The following is a 14229-nucleotide window of genomic DNA, read 5'->3' on the forward strand; positions in this document are numbered from 1 at the left end:
ACACACAAGACACGCTGGATGGAGCCCACTCCCTCCTGCACATCTCAACCCCGAGAGAGGGACACAGACCGAAGAACGTGGGCGCCGAGGAAGGCCTGGTTTCCAACTCTTTGGCTCCACCATAACGGGGGTCCCTGTGCGATCTGGGGCGAGCTGCTTGGCCTCTCTGGGCCTCCGGTTTCCTCTTCTGTGATGTGAAGATGCTACCACCTCCCACCAGGGTTCTTAAATAAGACTGCGACATATGAGGTGGGAGCACAGCCTGGCACACAGCACCCGGCAGCTGTCCCTTCCCCAGAAGTCCCCTCAGGTCAGCGGAGACCCAGCGAGCCAGGCCAGAAGTCTGCTTCACGGAAGAAGCTGGGCCCGCAGCGCCAATGGCTCCCAGCACACACCCAGAGGAATCCTGTCCACGCAGAGGTCCCCCAAGCGGGGCCTGACCTGAGGCTGAAACCAGCTCCTTCCAAATAAATCTACCCTCGATAACCATCCGTGGGAAGGCTTTCAAACACAGTGCTGGACCACGCCGTCCCTTCCTGAAATACCAACAGCCCCTCGGGCCCCCAGTGAGCAAGCTCTCAGAAGGCAGGCAGGCGGTCCCCACGCTGTTTCATCCAACATCTCAAGGCGCAGCTCCTGTGGCACACCTGTCTCCTACCCTTCCCGCCCCCTGCTCAAATCTCAGGATACCACGGCCAGCTCCCTGAACAGCTGTGGGCCTTCCCCCACGTCCCTCCGTGACCCTGTGTGTCCCCGCCCAAAGTGCTTCCCACACTCCGGTCACCACCTGCTCACAGGCCCACCTCCCTCACGTCATGCCTGCGACCCTGCAGTGACCTGGCATCCAACGGTTAGGGCTGTGGGGGAAAAAAATACCACGACCAACTCACCTGGGAAGGTGAGGCCGTCCTCGACCTGGCGCACGGAGCTGTGGGTGGGCCTCACGGGAGCGAGGGCAGCCTGGCACTCCACCATGTCATACTGTCCAGAGCCCAGCTCCTCCTTGGGGAAGAGCTCGCTCTGACTCACCTCCTGCGGGATTTCAAGACAAACGCGGTGCCTCTTTGTCCCGATCCGGTGCTTGGCCAGGCTGCAAGGAGGAGTGCACACTTTTTAAGAGCCAGTGTGTATATCCGCTTACATAAGCACATCCCCACGCAACCTGACAGGAACCGCCAGAGCCTGCTTCACACTTGAGAGCCGCCCAAGACCGGGGACCTCACGGCCCCGAGCCTGTTCGATCAAGTGCAATCAGGGATGTCACTGCCCCGCCTCACAGAGCTGACGTGAGGCTCGGGAAAAGCTGTGCTGAGCACGCGCAGAACGCCTGCGTACAGCAGGTACCCCGTGAACGTTCCTCCTGTCTTCCCCACACAGCCCCGGCGGGAGAGCTGCTGAGGACAGGCCCTCTGGCTGAGACGCTGACGACACTGCCCCTTGCCCTCACCAGCCTCATTCCCTGTACCACGCTCTCCTTTACAAAAAGCCCTCAGGCAGCAGCAAGAAGCGGGGCTTCTCTGGCTCTGAGGGAGCCACGCCCCCACAGACATGTGAGCCTCCCTCCAGGTGACTATGGCCCAAGGAGAGATGCCATCACTTCTGTGTGCAGCTGTGAGGAAGGGTCTGAATACCTGAGGATTCTGGAGCCTGCACCACGAAGAACCTTCCCTCAGCTATGCTCAAACACCCCGCTCAGAAGCAGCCCCTCAGCAGGTGACGGGACCTACCAGACGGTCCCCTACTCCACCCCACCCCACCCAGGCAGCTGGGCCCAAGGGCTACGGGGTTACCTCCTCCTCAGGTCGCCCTCCTCTCCATCCTCCAGCCCCTCTGTCTCCTCCTCTGGGCAATCCTCCTCCTTCCGGGCTCTCAGGACCAGTTCACTCTCCTTAAGAAACTCAGCCGCTTCTGGTGTGGGCAGAGTGTGGTCGATGACGGTGCTGTCCTTCCCAGCTTTCCAGAGCTTGTACCTTTCTGGCTGGAACTTCCTCACAAACACGTCCATGGAGATCTTCACCATGTCCTTCCTGCAGGAGCACTGTTGCAAGGCGCCAGAGGGGTTCCACGTGAGACCCTTCCCCAGCTCCCCCCACCCCTCTCTCCCACCCTTTCCCACCAAAGGGAAAAAGAGAACAGTTTCAGGCTGAACTGTTTGAGTTCACAGGCTGAGGGCATCGCGTCCGCGCAGAGCCTTCACACATGAAAGGAAGCTGGGAGAAAAGGGCAGAGGACACATGGCACTGGGGTGAATCAACTGGGACGCTAGCCAGGGCGCATGGAGAAGAGTTAAGAGACAAGGCTCAGCATTAAACCCGGGACGGTCAACGTGCACCTTCCCTCTGCTGTCTATTCAGGCCAGGACCTTAGGAACAGGTCTACTCCTGGCCAAAAGTCCAGCCTTGCTGCTTCCTTAAAGTAAAAGGGAAGCCCATCAGGTTTCTCCTCGGCGGTGAACACCCAGAGCAGCTAGAGCAAGAAACAGCGCTGTGTGTGTGGGTGCAGGGTTAACACCCAGTGAACTCAAGCACGGAAACCTCCTTTTACACAGCTCAAACCTAAACCAGTTTTTAAACATTCTTTGTCAACACAAGATGCTGGTACTTTTGCACATTCCCTGCCACTCTGTTTCTCAATTCCAGCAGCCCAAAGAAACACCAGCCAGTGTATCTAAGAAGGCTGGCTGGCTCAATCAGTTGTTTTTAGACACAGTTTTTATGAAGGAAAACAGTGGACTTACCAGCACAGCTTGTTTGCCATACTCGATCCACCGCCGGGTAGCAAAGTTGGTGGACTCGGCACAGTTGAAGCCGTGGTTAAAGCCAGCATGGTAGCCGTAAGGGAAAGTGATCATAAATTCTCCAGCTTCCTGAGTCACCTGAACAAGAGCAAACAAGAAGCAGTTGAAGTAAAGGGCAGGAATGCTGGGCTCCAGCTCAGCCACCACTCAGTGACCAGGGACAGGTCACAAAGCTACTCCATCTTAGTGTCTTCTGCGACATGCAAAGTCCCCGCACGTCAGACACCATGACTGTAATTAATGACTCCTCTGGATTAACGCAGTTCAAGAGGGCTTGACCCTCCTCTGGCAGCAGGAGGGTGGCGCCCACCTTTAATGCACTGAGATCAAAGAGTGACACAGATTAGTCCTGGCCCACACCTGGTACAGAGGAGCAAGTAGAATAAAGCTCCCTGTGAAACACACACCAGAAAGAGTGGTTTCCATGTAGGCCAAGGACTGCTGTGTGCGCAGTCCGCTCACCTTGTCAAAGGGAATTCCGTATTTCTTCAGCATTAAAGGAGAAATCAAGGTCATCTTATGGCGGAGAAAAGCCTCACAGCTTTGAGCACTGCCTGGGAAGAAGCCTGTTTAATTGAAAACGAGTACAGTTAATACACGGCTCCACACTGGCTCTGTAACCCTGGAGTCACTTCACACAGTGCATCTCATCTAAATGTAAGGAAGATGAATCACCAAGGTGATCGCCACAGATTATTCTAGCTTCAGGCCAGTCCCAGCATTCTGTGATGAGCCTCTGGGCTGTCCCTGGTGTAGTGGTCATCAAATCCTGCTTGGGGGATTGCCCTGGCAGCCTCTCTTCTCATAAAGAGTTTTAAAACTACTTAAGAGCCTTTCTCCATTCACCAGGACCCTCAATCTTTTGTTAGTAACACGTCTATAGCACACATGACAAGTGCTTGTGAAATAGCCTCTCTAGAGGTACAAATCTACTAGAGTCCACTTATAAGAACCAAAGCATGAGATTCAACTTTGACGTGACCAACTGGGGTTTTGGCGAAAGAACCAGACCCAAGGTGACCAGTACACTATCCCTGGTCAAACAAACCCATGCATGATGAAACCGAGGCAAAGACAGCCTTAACACTTACTAAGCCCCTTCCCAGGACAAAGTGGGGAAAGGCTGTGATTTCACCTGCTCTGAGACATACCCAAACTGGCAATCTGGCTCACCCCCAACATGTAGGCTTAAGAAAGGACCACTGAAAGTGGACATCCGAGAGCCACGAGCGCAGCTCCCTGGCAGGTCTGACCCAGCCCAAGGAGCGAACACCATACCTTTGGCCAGGCGCTCCAGCCGCTTTCCGTGCTCGGGCGGGACGGAGTACCTGCAAGCACACAGAAGCAGCGGCCACTGAGCAGAGAGCTGGCCCAGGAAGGGGCCCAAGGGCTCGTGCCCACTCTCAGAACAGCTCGAAATATCAGACTTTTCAATTTCCCGACCACAAGAACTAGAAAGGGATCTGGAGAAATGACGTATTAGACTGTCTGGGCACTGGAGTGGGGAACCCACACTGAAGGGCAAGCGATTTTTTTATCTTTTATATTCATTAACAAGACGTTTATTCAATAGTTACCATGAACCAGGATTTATGGCACACACTCAACGTTGCTCTCCTTTATAATGTTATTCATGCAATAAAACTTAAACAAAGAAAAAAAAAGAGAGAGAGGAGGAGGATGGCATTAAAGTGCTCCTGGCAGAGCCTGAAAGGCTTAACTGGGATGGGATAGAGAGAGAAAAATGGGCAACAAGGTGACGATGGATTAGGTACCAGAGACCTGGCCCCCATCTGCTGAAGAGCCCATTTCCCTTCGTCTCCTCAACAGTGCACTGATTATCCAGTAGCCACTCACGCCTCCAACACTGTGGGTATCCAGACACCATAGGATTGCCCTTCATTAAGAAACAAAAGGAAAAACTAAAAAACACATAGAAGACTATTTAAAACTTTTGCAAAACTGTTAAAACTTCATATTCAGAAACTCACAGTAAGTCTATTTTACCTTTATAATGCGTTCTAAAGATGATTCCACAACAACAAAACCTTCCCATCCCAAACAGTTTTGTTATGAAACAAAACAGATGAGGAAACTATCACCTAAAGGGCTCTGGGATCCATCAGGCAACCCTGCATAGACGTCTCTGGAGGAACCACTTCAGGTGACCTAAAGAGTGTATGTAGTAACAAAGTCTAGTTTCAGGAACTTCAGAGTAAACATGGGTAAGACACAAACGTTACTGACTCTTGATAGAAGTCTAGCTTCTAAGGAACTGGGTCAGTAGTCAGGGGGTAATCACTGGCTCAAAAGGTGCCCCACCCCAAGACTGGAAACTGGAAAGGCACCTGACAGAACAGAAGAAAACCCCTGGGACAGGACGTGGCTGAAGAGGCTGGGAAAGGAATGGAGACAGACACAGCTTCCGTGACTCCCCAAGACCTGGTCAGTGTCCCCTCCGGCCTCCTCGCGCCTCCATCCTCATAATCGGCACCCAGAGCACAAAGGACTTCCTTCCTCTAGTTACTCAACACACTGCGTTCACTCCCAAGTCTTTGCATATGTTGCTACAAACACCCAGACACGCTTTCCTGTCCCCCCTCCTAACCCACCACCACCCCACTCAGCCACATCCTCGTGTGCGAGGCCTCAGCTCGGCCATCACCTCTTCCAGGGGAGCCTTCTCTAGGCCCAGCGTTCACGTGCCTTCCTGTGTGGACCTAGTGCACCCACTGTTCCCCGTCACAGCTCTTCTCCCTCTTTCTCTCTCTTGGTCAGTCTCCTATCTGTGTGAGGGTGAGCGCCTCATCGGTCCTATGCTCTGTTGAAGGCACCACCTTCGCTGACATGCTGAGACGGATGGGAGCAGGCGGACGAGAGGGCGAACCTGCCTCCCCAGCCAGACTGCGGCTGCAGGATGCCGAGTGACCACGCGCCCCCTCGTGGGTTAGGCACACACTGCTGCTCACCAAATATTTTTTCCATGAGGAAAAGAAAGCTTTCTATCATCTGAAGGAGCGACTCCAGTCTTGGAAATCTGCCTCTAAGAAATGCCTCAGGCCTGTTCAGAAAAAGAAATCAGACAGCAGTGGGAGAGCTTGGGAGAGCCCCCGCGGCTCTCGGTGACTCAGCCACCTTCCGTTTCCACACCATGGGACTAGGTGCCCTGCCCTCTAAAACTTGCTGCTCCAACCGCAGGGAGAGCCAAGGACAGGGAGAGCCCCAGCGCTCTAACAGCACCTCGCTGCTTCAAAGTCGGAAGAAAACGTAACACGCCAGTCCCACCCCGACCCTGCTGAACCAGTATCTGTATTTTATCTCCATCCCAAGGTGGTCCATGTGCACACAGAGCTGACCAGCCCTGGTGCCAAATGCAGGCCGACTTTACCAGGACTTGGGCTCTCCGAAGTGCAGGTAATTGATGCTGTACAAGTCCATGTCTTCGGTGTGCCAGGCGAAGGATGTCTTCCACATGCCAAAGTACAGGTACGGGGTATTCACACCCTCAATGGTGATCCCACTCTCCTTCTCCACCAAGTCCAGGATGGTTCTCAGCCGGCCAATATTCCACTCATCTACATGCTGCAGAGGATGTCAGATTGAATAAAACCTGAGGCTCTGAACCCACCAACTGCAGAGCAGGTCATAGGTGAGCTGTCACTTTAACAAAGATTTGGCATACTGTTGAAACTGTGTGGACATAAAGACCACAGCACTCCTCACTCGCTGTTCAGAGCTGCCACTGGAATTGATGCCATTATACCCCCAAAGAGCAAAATGACACTGAACACTAGTAAGTCAAAGAGGAGAAAGGGAGGTGACAGCCACCTGTTCTAAACTCAAGATGAACAGTTTGAACAGAACCCAAATAAACTTAGGTCACAAGAGGAAAAGACCTCTCCAATTACAACAAATACAAAGCATGGAATTTACTAATTTGTGACTTGCCTAGCCCTTATTTCCACCAGGCAGTGTCTTCAGTAAAAAGTCTACAGTGTTACCCTGAGTTAAAAAGGTCATCGAGAAGCCCATCTCCTGTGAAGGATTTATGCCTACAAGCTTCACTTCCCACCACCCAAAAAAGCGATTGTCAACAGCAAAATCGGAATCCACTTTTTAAACGCCTTCCTTCGAATAATTTACAAAAAACAATAATCTGAGTGATAATCCCTGAAACACTCTACAGATTTTTCAAATCATCCTAAAATGGTCCCAAATCGCTTTTTTTTGCACCACATGTAAGGCTGTCCAAAACCACTATATCCTAAGCCAATGCAATTCGTTAAAAAACAGCTTTTTCTATAGAATCTTGTTGGAAGATTCTCAAAATCTAAATGTTTCTTTTCTTAAATATATTATATCCCTTTCATTATATTAGTCAGTGATCTTTTTTTCCACAGAAACCACATTGCCCTCCCCAACATTTCATTTACTGTGATCCCACCCTCTCTAGAACTCATAAGAGCTACCACCCACAGACTATTCTAATGGCCCTTGCAAAGAACACCATATCATCCAATTCACATGTAGAGTGGGAGAAATAAAATTCAGTCACATGCAAAACTACCCCATTAAGCGAGCACAGCCCATCAGCTGGCAGTGGACCACTCTTTTGTGCAAACACCCATTCAGCAAAACAGCTTTTAGGGGAACTTCTCTTGCAATCCAGCGGTCAAGAGTCAGTTCTCCTAATGCAGGGACCCAAGTTCAAGGAACTAGACCCCACATGCTGCAACTAAAGATCCTGCGTGCCACCACCAAGAATGAAGATCTTGTGAGACGCAACTAAGACCTATGCAGCCAAATGGAGAAAATAGTTTAAAAAAAAAAAAAAAAAAAGGGAAAAAAAAAACAGACAAACAGCTTTTAGGTGTCTATTGCATGCTGGGCAGATGAAAATGGTATCAAATCACAAAACTGCAAAAACGCTGCATAGAGATTCCAGTGACTTTCACCTTTTCATAGAGAGTGCCATTCACATCTGCACCATAGATTGGGGGATTGAACGTGAGATTTTTCCAGTATTTCCGTTCAAGCTCTTCAAATTCACTATAGCGTGGGGTACAGTACCTTTCAAAAGTGGAAAAAAAAAAAAAAAGGGTTAGCCACTCATAAGAGACTAAATTCATCAGGCATCATGGATAGCACAGACACAATCCCCTGTTCCAGGGATAGCAAGACATTTCAAAGGAACAAGATACAACCTTGGCCTTCAAGGTTCCACAAACTCCCTCAACCTGCCTTCTATGGGTACCAGGCCCAAGGAAGGTAACATACACCGAGATGTAAGCCCATCTTCCTTAAGAATGCTATCCTCCACTCTTTTAAAAGACCCTACTAAAACTACTCCCTGCTCCACTCGGGAGTGGCCTGGCCACCCAGGGGGAAAACAGGCTTAGGAACCTGTGAGAATCAACAACTGCAAATCCCTGTGTATCCACAACCAAAAACCCGCCCACACATGGAGAGGTGAGGCCCTGGAATAGCAGTCACTTCCCTGCACTCTAAGGAAGTGTCTCCAAGAGGGCTCACTTGAATTGTCTCTGCTGCATTCCCACCATCCTATGCAGTGTGGCTAACATCCAACAAATAAGCATGCCTGAAAACAAAATAGTTTAATAAAAATATAATAGTCTTAAAAACATAAAAACAGATTTTTGCATATCAAATGTTCCATTGAGCGAAATACAAGTATATACATATGCTCAAACACACACACACACCTATCCATGTATATCTCCACATAATACTGTTAAAAATATCTATATTCTTTAGCTCAATAAAATCACATACTGAGAACTTATTCCAAAGTAAACTTTTTAAAAATTCAAACCACTTAAAAAGTATTACACAATTTAAAGAGTAACACGTAAACCTAGTAAGTATTTGAAAATACATAGCATATAACTCAGCAAAAATATATATATATGATAAGGGATGGAAGACCAAACTGAAATTGTGTGGAGATAATGAGGTTAACTGGGAGGTAAAAAAAAAAAAATCTTACTTTAAATGCTGCCTTACATTTTGATGTCAACCTAATGAATAATGAAGTTTAGAACTCTCAAGTTCCCTTTAAATACAAATAACTACTTCCAACTGATCTGCTTTATAAATTTAGGTTGTTACCTACTGGGTCTTCTTAAAGCTGGCTGATCATGCAGACAGAAATCAAGGGTAAGAACTGGTTGTATTTCAGATGTAGAGAAAAGACACAAGACTGACTGATTTAAAAACAGATTTCCTGAAAGGCAAGGCCTACTATATGTTAATGAGATGAGATTAAAAGACTGAGGAGTGGGCAGGCGGGGACTGAATGAGACCAACGCCAGGAGAAACAAAGCCAGTGTGCCTGGCCCAGTGCAGAGCTAGGAAGCAGACACGAAGGACGACACAGGCTCACAGCTGCGGAGCACAGCACAAGCTTCAACAGGCTTTTACACAGATTCTCTAATTAGACAGCAGGTTGGCCAGCAAAGGAGATGCTTTAAGAGTTAGGCTGCCAAGAAAACTGGGAGCCCACATTCAGAACTGTGATAAGTCCAAGGAAAAGAGGCAGAGCACAGATGGAGCAAGAGTGAGACCTGATGTGAGATAACAAAGCACTCTAAGTGTGAAGCCTGGCGAGCTGAGGCTCTCCCCGGGGCTCCTCCATGGCCAAGCCGGAGCCGGAGGCACACAACATCTGACCGGCTGAAACCAAGCCGTGTGTGGACCAAAAAGGACTCAGGAGAAAAAGCAAGGAGTCGGGGGAGGGACGAATCCCTTATAGAGCCTCAAAATGAAGAGACACAAGGGAAAGGAGAAGATTCAAGCAAGAGGATAAGAATGACTAGTCAGAGTCCAACAAGGGGAACGCACAATTCATTCTCTGTAACTCTGAGGTCAAATGAGAGCGAAATTATTAAAAACAGCACGGAAAAACAATGGAAAACAGTGGACCTAAACAAGGATGCTTCCAACAGAGACAAGAATGTCGCAACGATCATGGAGTGACAGAAAACAGCAGACAGCTTGTTAGTTTACTCACCTTCGGTTAATGTCATAGAAAAAATGAGATAGGTAGTGAGGAGCTTGACATAATTAAAGACAGAAGGACCCAGAAGGAAGAGATTAACTTACTGAGGCCACTTTTTGGTAAGTGGGTGTTATCGATACATCTGGCCAAAGCGCCTCTGAACCAACTCCAAGTTTCCCCTTTGCAACCTTGCAAATTATTAAGAGTCCTACTTTTGAAGGAAAAGCAATGGGATTACTCTACGTAAAAACATAGACGAGTTTAGACTGTGACTGTGTACTGAGAAGAGAAATGTTTCCGTGCAAAGAACAGCAAAGGAGACAGAGAAAAGCGGGAGCTGAGCAAAGAGGACTTCAGTATGATGGCAGCAGTCTTGAAGACCACTCTGCCCATGAAATGTAAGGTCCAGATGCTAAAAGGAACATGCTTCACTCACTTATCACTGTTGGCTATCTTGCGGAACTCTCGCACAGTCATGGCTTTCTTCTGTATGTTGTACTGAGTAAAGAGGCCGGACTGCCCCGTCACCAGCTGCTGAATGGGGGCGGGAATAACCAGGTCATCAATATCATCATAGGAGGCTCGTGGCTTCCACTCCTTTGGAGGAACAACCTGTAGGGAACACAAGGAACAAAGAGATCAGAAACCTGGCAAGCTGATCAGAGTCCACCAAGTGTGCAGGCCAACAGCTGATTTTACTAGAAAGTCACGTGGATTTAACCATGCTCACTCAAACACGGCAAAAGTCACATTGTCAAGCTAGCCCTGATCCAGTTCTGCCACCAACTAGCTGCCTAGATGTAATGACCTAAAGTAAGGAATATTCATTCATTTTCAGCCTCAGAATATTATCTGGGCACCAAGAGAGGAGGTTGAAGAGTTGATTTTCTCTCAGTCTAACAGAGAGCTCCTATGGGAAGCCAAATTACTATGAGAGTGCAGAATGAGAGGGAAACCAAGAAAGAGAGAAGTTGGATTGATGAAAACACCCTCTCCACCAAGAGATGGAAGCACCGCAGCAGCTGGGACACTGGCTCATTCCCTCCCTTTTAAAGATTCCCAACAGCTCTCCTCTAACCTAAAAAAGTGATGTTTCAGATGTTAACGAAAGGAATTAACTTTTAAATAGGACACAAATATTCAACTACCACCCCATCTGCCTTTCAGTAAAACTGTTCTTCAAGGCTTCATTTAGGAAAAATCTTACTGCCGCCCTTGGTCCCAAAGGCCTCCACCCCTCACCTTAGCCAGCCCAGCCCGATGAGCTCCTTGGGATTCAATATAAGCAATGTAACGACTGAAGTTTCGGAACTCCTCCATAGTCGGGTAGAAGGTCATTATCCGAGCACTGGGATTCAAGGTTTCAGATTCAGAAGCCATCTTCTCTCCTTTTTGAGGTCACTTTGGTCAGGCAGGAATCTGAAGACATACATTAAGAGCATAAAATTATACAAAATGTAATTAAGACGGAACGCTGGAATGTCAGGGCAGAAAACAGTGCAAGAGGAAGAAAGTCTGCAGCACCGAGAAGACCTCACACCTGGAATCTGCCTGGGGCAGGTTATTTAAATAAGATAAATGGATAGAAAAGCTTTTGCTTAAATGATTCTGATGTATCAAAATTGCATGTATTCAAACCTCATTTAATGGAGACACTGTCTCAACTAAAAAAGGGAAACTAATTATTTGGTTGTTGGTCCCATCTGACAAAGCAGCTGCCCCGCCCATCTTTACAGCTGCTCCCTTGTTTATACTTGGCTAATTAATTCTAAGTATTAAGCTTAATATACTACAATCTGATTTTTTTTTAATAAAAATCTATCTATGGGCTTCCTTCTAAGGCACAGATTTCAAACAGGATTCTAGATTCTTAAGAAAAGTTACTTAGCTACAAGATTACAAAGTTAAAGGGCTAAAAAGCATCCTGATATTAGTAGCCAGAGCTATGATTTTTAAAACCCTTAAATGAAATTGTTCTCATAGCTACACCTAAATGCAGTTTCAGCACAGTTACATGAAATCAAGGTAGAGACTAGTTCAATTGCACTGTACCCAGAACTCAACAAAATTAAAACAGGCAATAAACTGGCAGTACAGGGCAAACTTCATAACTGACTGGAGGTGAAATAAATACTACTTTGTTTTTAGATGAGCCCTTCCGCTAAGTGGGTGCATCCCCACTGCCTGGTAACACAATAGACTATTTCAACTGAATAAGAACCAAGCATACCAGCTAAAAACAGTCAGTTTAGAAGCAAAAAACTTACGTCCTTTTCTTTACTCAATTCCCCCAAATCTCGGCCCCAAGATCATGGCAGTTCAGCTCCAAGAGTTCCCCTTGAGAGCTGGAGAGATCAGAAGGGGGAAAACTCCTCCAACATACCAACAATCTAGTGAAAGACTAGGAAGACAGCATGGAGCAGAGCTGTCTAAAGTAGGAGAGAAGACAAGTACCAGTACCCGCATCTCTCCAGCTTCCATTTTACCAATTATAGTGAGTTCCTGGCCTGGTGCTTTTATGCACCTTGACAAACTGTGCAGGGCAGGTATACTGTAATCCCTGTTTTACATATCAGGAAATTTACCCAAAGTCCCGCAATGCATTCCCAGTGCTCCATTTCTCTGTGCTGCCTACATCATAATCTCCACTTAATCTAAGACCTTTGCAAGGGCAGATCCAAGTGTAAAGGAACCTCAAGTTTTATGCAGTCTTGAAGACCCCTTTTCTAAGAAAAGAATACAAAGTATCTTACATTTGCAAATTTTACAAAAACATATAAATCATGTGAACATAGTGTTAGGCCCCATCCCAAAGCCTCCAAAGCCCCACAAGAGGCTTCATTTGCCTCTGGCCTTATTCATCTTTGTATGCCCAAAACCTAGAACAATGCACGACACAAGAGTACACACTCGGTAACTGCTGAACAACTGATTTCCTTGCTCTTACATCATCTGCTCATTCCCTTTCTTCTACTCTAGGATCCCCTTCCCTCAATCTATTCCCTCGGGAAAGCTCCTGTTCCTTGACACCTTCCTTCCCCCACTCAGCAACAAAGCCTTGTGGTTTAGAAGAGCACAGCCTCAGAATTAAAACTCAGAATACAGATCTAGTCTCTGCCATTTACTAGCTGTGTGATCTTGGCTGTGTAAATTGCCCGAGTCTCAGTTACTCCTCCTGTAAAATGGGGATCCCAACCTCCTTGCCCCGCAGGGTTGCTGTGATTAACTCAGATGATGCAAGCGAAACGCTAAGCACTAGGCCTGGTACTTATCAACTCAGTAAAGGCAGCTATTACTAACTATCTCAAACTCCCGCTCCCTCCCCTCACATCGGATCCCGCAGGGATCGCTCCCAAGGTAGCCCCCGCGCTCCCACGGTTTCCGAGGCTCACCGCGTAGACGTCCGGGCCCTCCCGGCCCCGCCGCCTAGGCGAGTGAGGCCGGGCCGCAGGAAAAGAAAATAAGGCCCAGCAGACCCGCCCACCCTTCCCGACGCCCATTGGTCAAAAGAGATTGGAAAGGGCGAATCTCAGGGCTCATTTTAGAAGCTCCTGCTTCCATTGGTCGAAAGCTATGCCTATCACTCACCGCAGAAGGCCGCTTTCCGCCCCTCCCCCACCGGCGATCACGGTCAAGGCTACAGAAGCAACAAATCTAAAGGATTCAAAAACCCTGTAGTTCTTACTTAAAGTCCACTGCCCCGAAAGGGCTAAGGCTCGACTTCTACTGTCGCCACTAGCCGATCACTCTGCTTTTCCAGCCGGCGAAGGACGAGACTCCGCCTCCTCTAAAGTCGGCCTCTGCGCAGCCGCACAGCTCTCCACAAAGTCAACCAATCCGGGGGCCGCCATCAGCTTCAACCCGCCAATGAAAGCGCTGTGAGGCCGCCCCAAAGTCCAGGCCTATCAATCTGCTCAGCCTATGAGCGTCGACTCGGGCTGTTGCCAGGAGGAAAAGTAGTACCACCCGGGACTGCGGCCACTGAGAACGTCGGCTGAATCGCAGAGCCGGCCAATCGAAGGCGGGCTTCTGGCTGCCCGTAGCTAGTCTGGACTTAAGACAGTTAGTTGAGTGCCTAGAAATGGGATCGTTGGCCAGAGTAAAGGCGCTAATGAGGCCGTTGTAGGATGTTTCTAAAGGGTGGGTACAGTCTTTTGAGGGGTGAGTAGAACCCTTACCTAAAGTAAAAGTGCGCTCCGAACCCTTAGGGGTAGCTTCTGAGGTCAAAGAATTCCCGATTCGGTGACCAACCTGTCCCAGTTTGCGCAACGCTGTCTCGGTTTTTAAAACGCGAATCAGGGGTCTTTGGAACCCCCTCACTTGCCGGCAAACCGGGACATTTCTTGAAAGGAGCAATTCCTAAGGGGAAAGGAGCTCTGAGGGTCATTAGGACAAGTTTTGAGGGCAAATGTCC

The 14229-nt window shown here is 48.5% G+C and overlaps 1 protein-coding gene across 2 annotated transcripts in view; it reads right to left on the reverse strand.

The window, feature by feature from the left end:
• The window catches only part of KDM4A (lysine demethylase 4A), a 40357-nt gene extending 26797 nt beyond the window's left edge, over positions 1 to 13560 (reverse strand). Inside the window, exons 1-10 of one of the 2 annotated variants that reach the window (XM_068966450.1) lie at positions 13501 to 13560; positions 11058 to 11234; positions 10252 to 10427; positions 7753 to 7867; positions 6186 to 6379; positions 4076 to 4125; positions 3260 to 3363; positions 2738 to 2875; positions 1791 to 2038; positions 891 to 1090 (exon numbers count right to left, since the gene is read on the reverse strand). In XM_068966450.1, coding sequence (XP_068822551.1) covers positions 891 to 1090; positions 1791 to 2038; positions 2738 to 2875; positions 3260 to 3363; positions 4076 to 4125; positions 6186 to 6379; positions 7753 to 7867; positions 10252 to 10427; positions 11058 to 11195 — 1363 coding nt within the window. In that variant the 5' untranslated portion in view covers positions 11196 to 11234; positions 13501 to 13560. Of the gene's footprint in view, positions 1 to 890; positions 1091 to 1790; positions 2039 to 2737; positions 2876 to 3259; positions 3364 to 4075; positions 4126 to 6185; positions 6380 to 7752; positions 7868 to 10251; positions 10428 to 11057; positions 11235 to 13207; positions 13232 to 13500 lie in introns of those variants that run through there. The other variant, XM_068966451.1, reaches the window with a different exon arrangement.
• Positions 13561 to 14229: the final 669 nt, after the last annotated feature.

Source organism: Capricornis sumatraensis, chromosome 2 (genome assembly GCF_032405125.1).
Source record: "Capricornis sumatraensis isolate serow.1 chromosome 2, serow.2, whole genome shotgun sequence".
NCBI classification, from domain to species: Eukaryota; Metazoa; Chordata; class Mammalia; order Artiodactyla; family Bovidae; genus Capricornis; species Capricornis sumatraensis.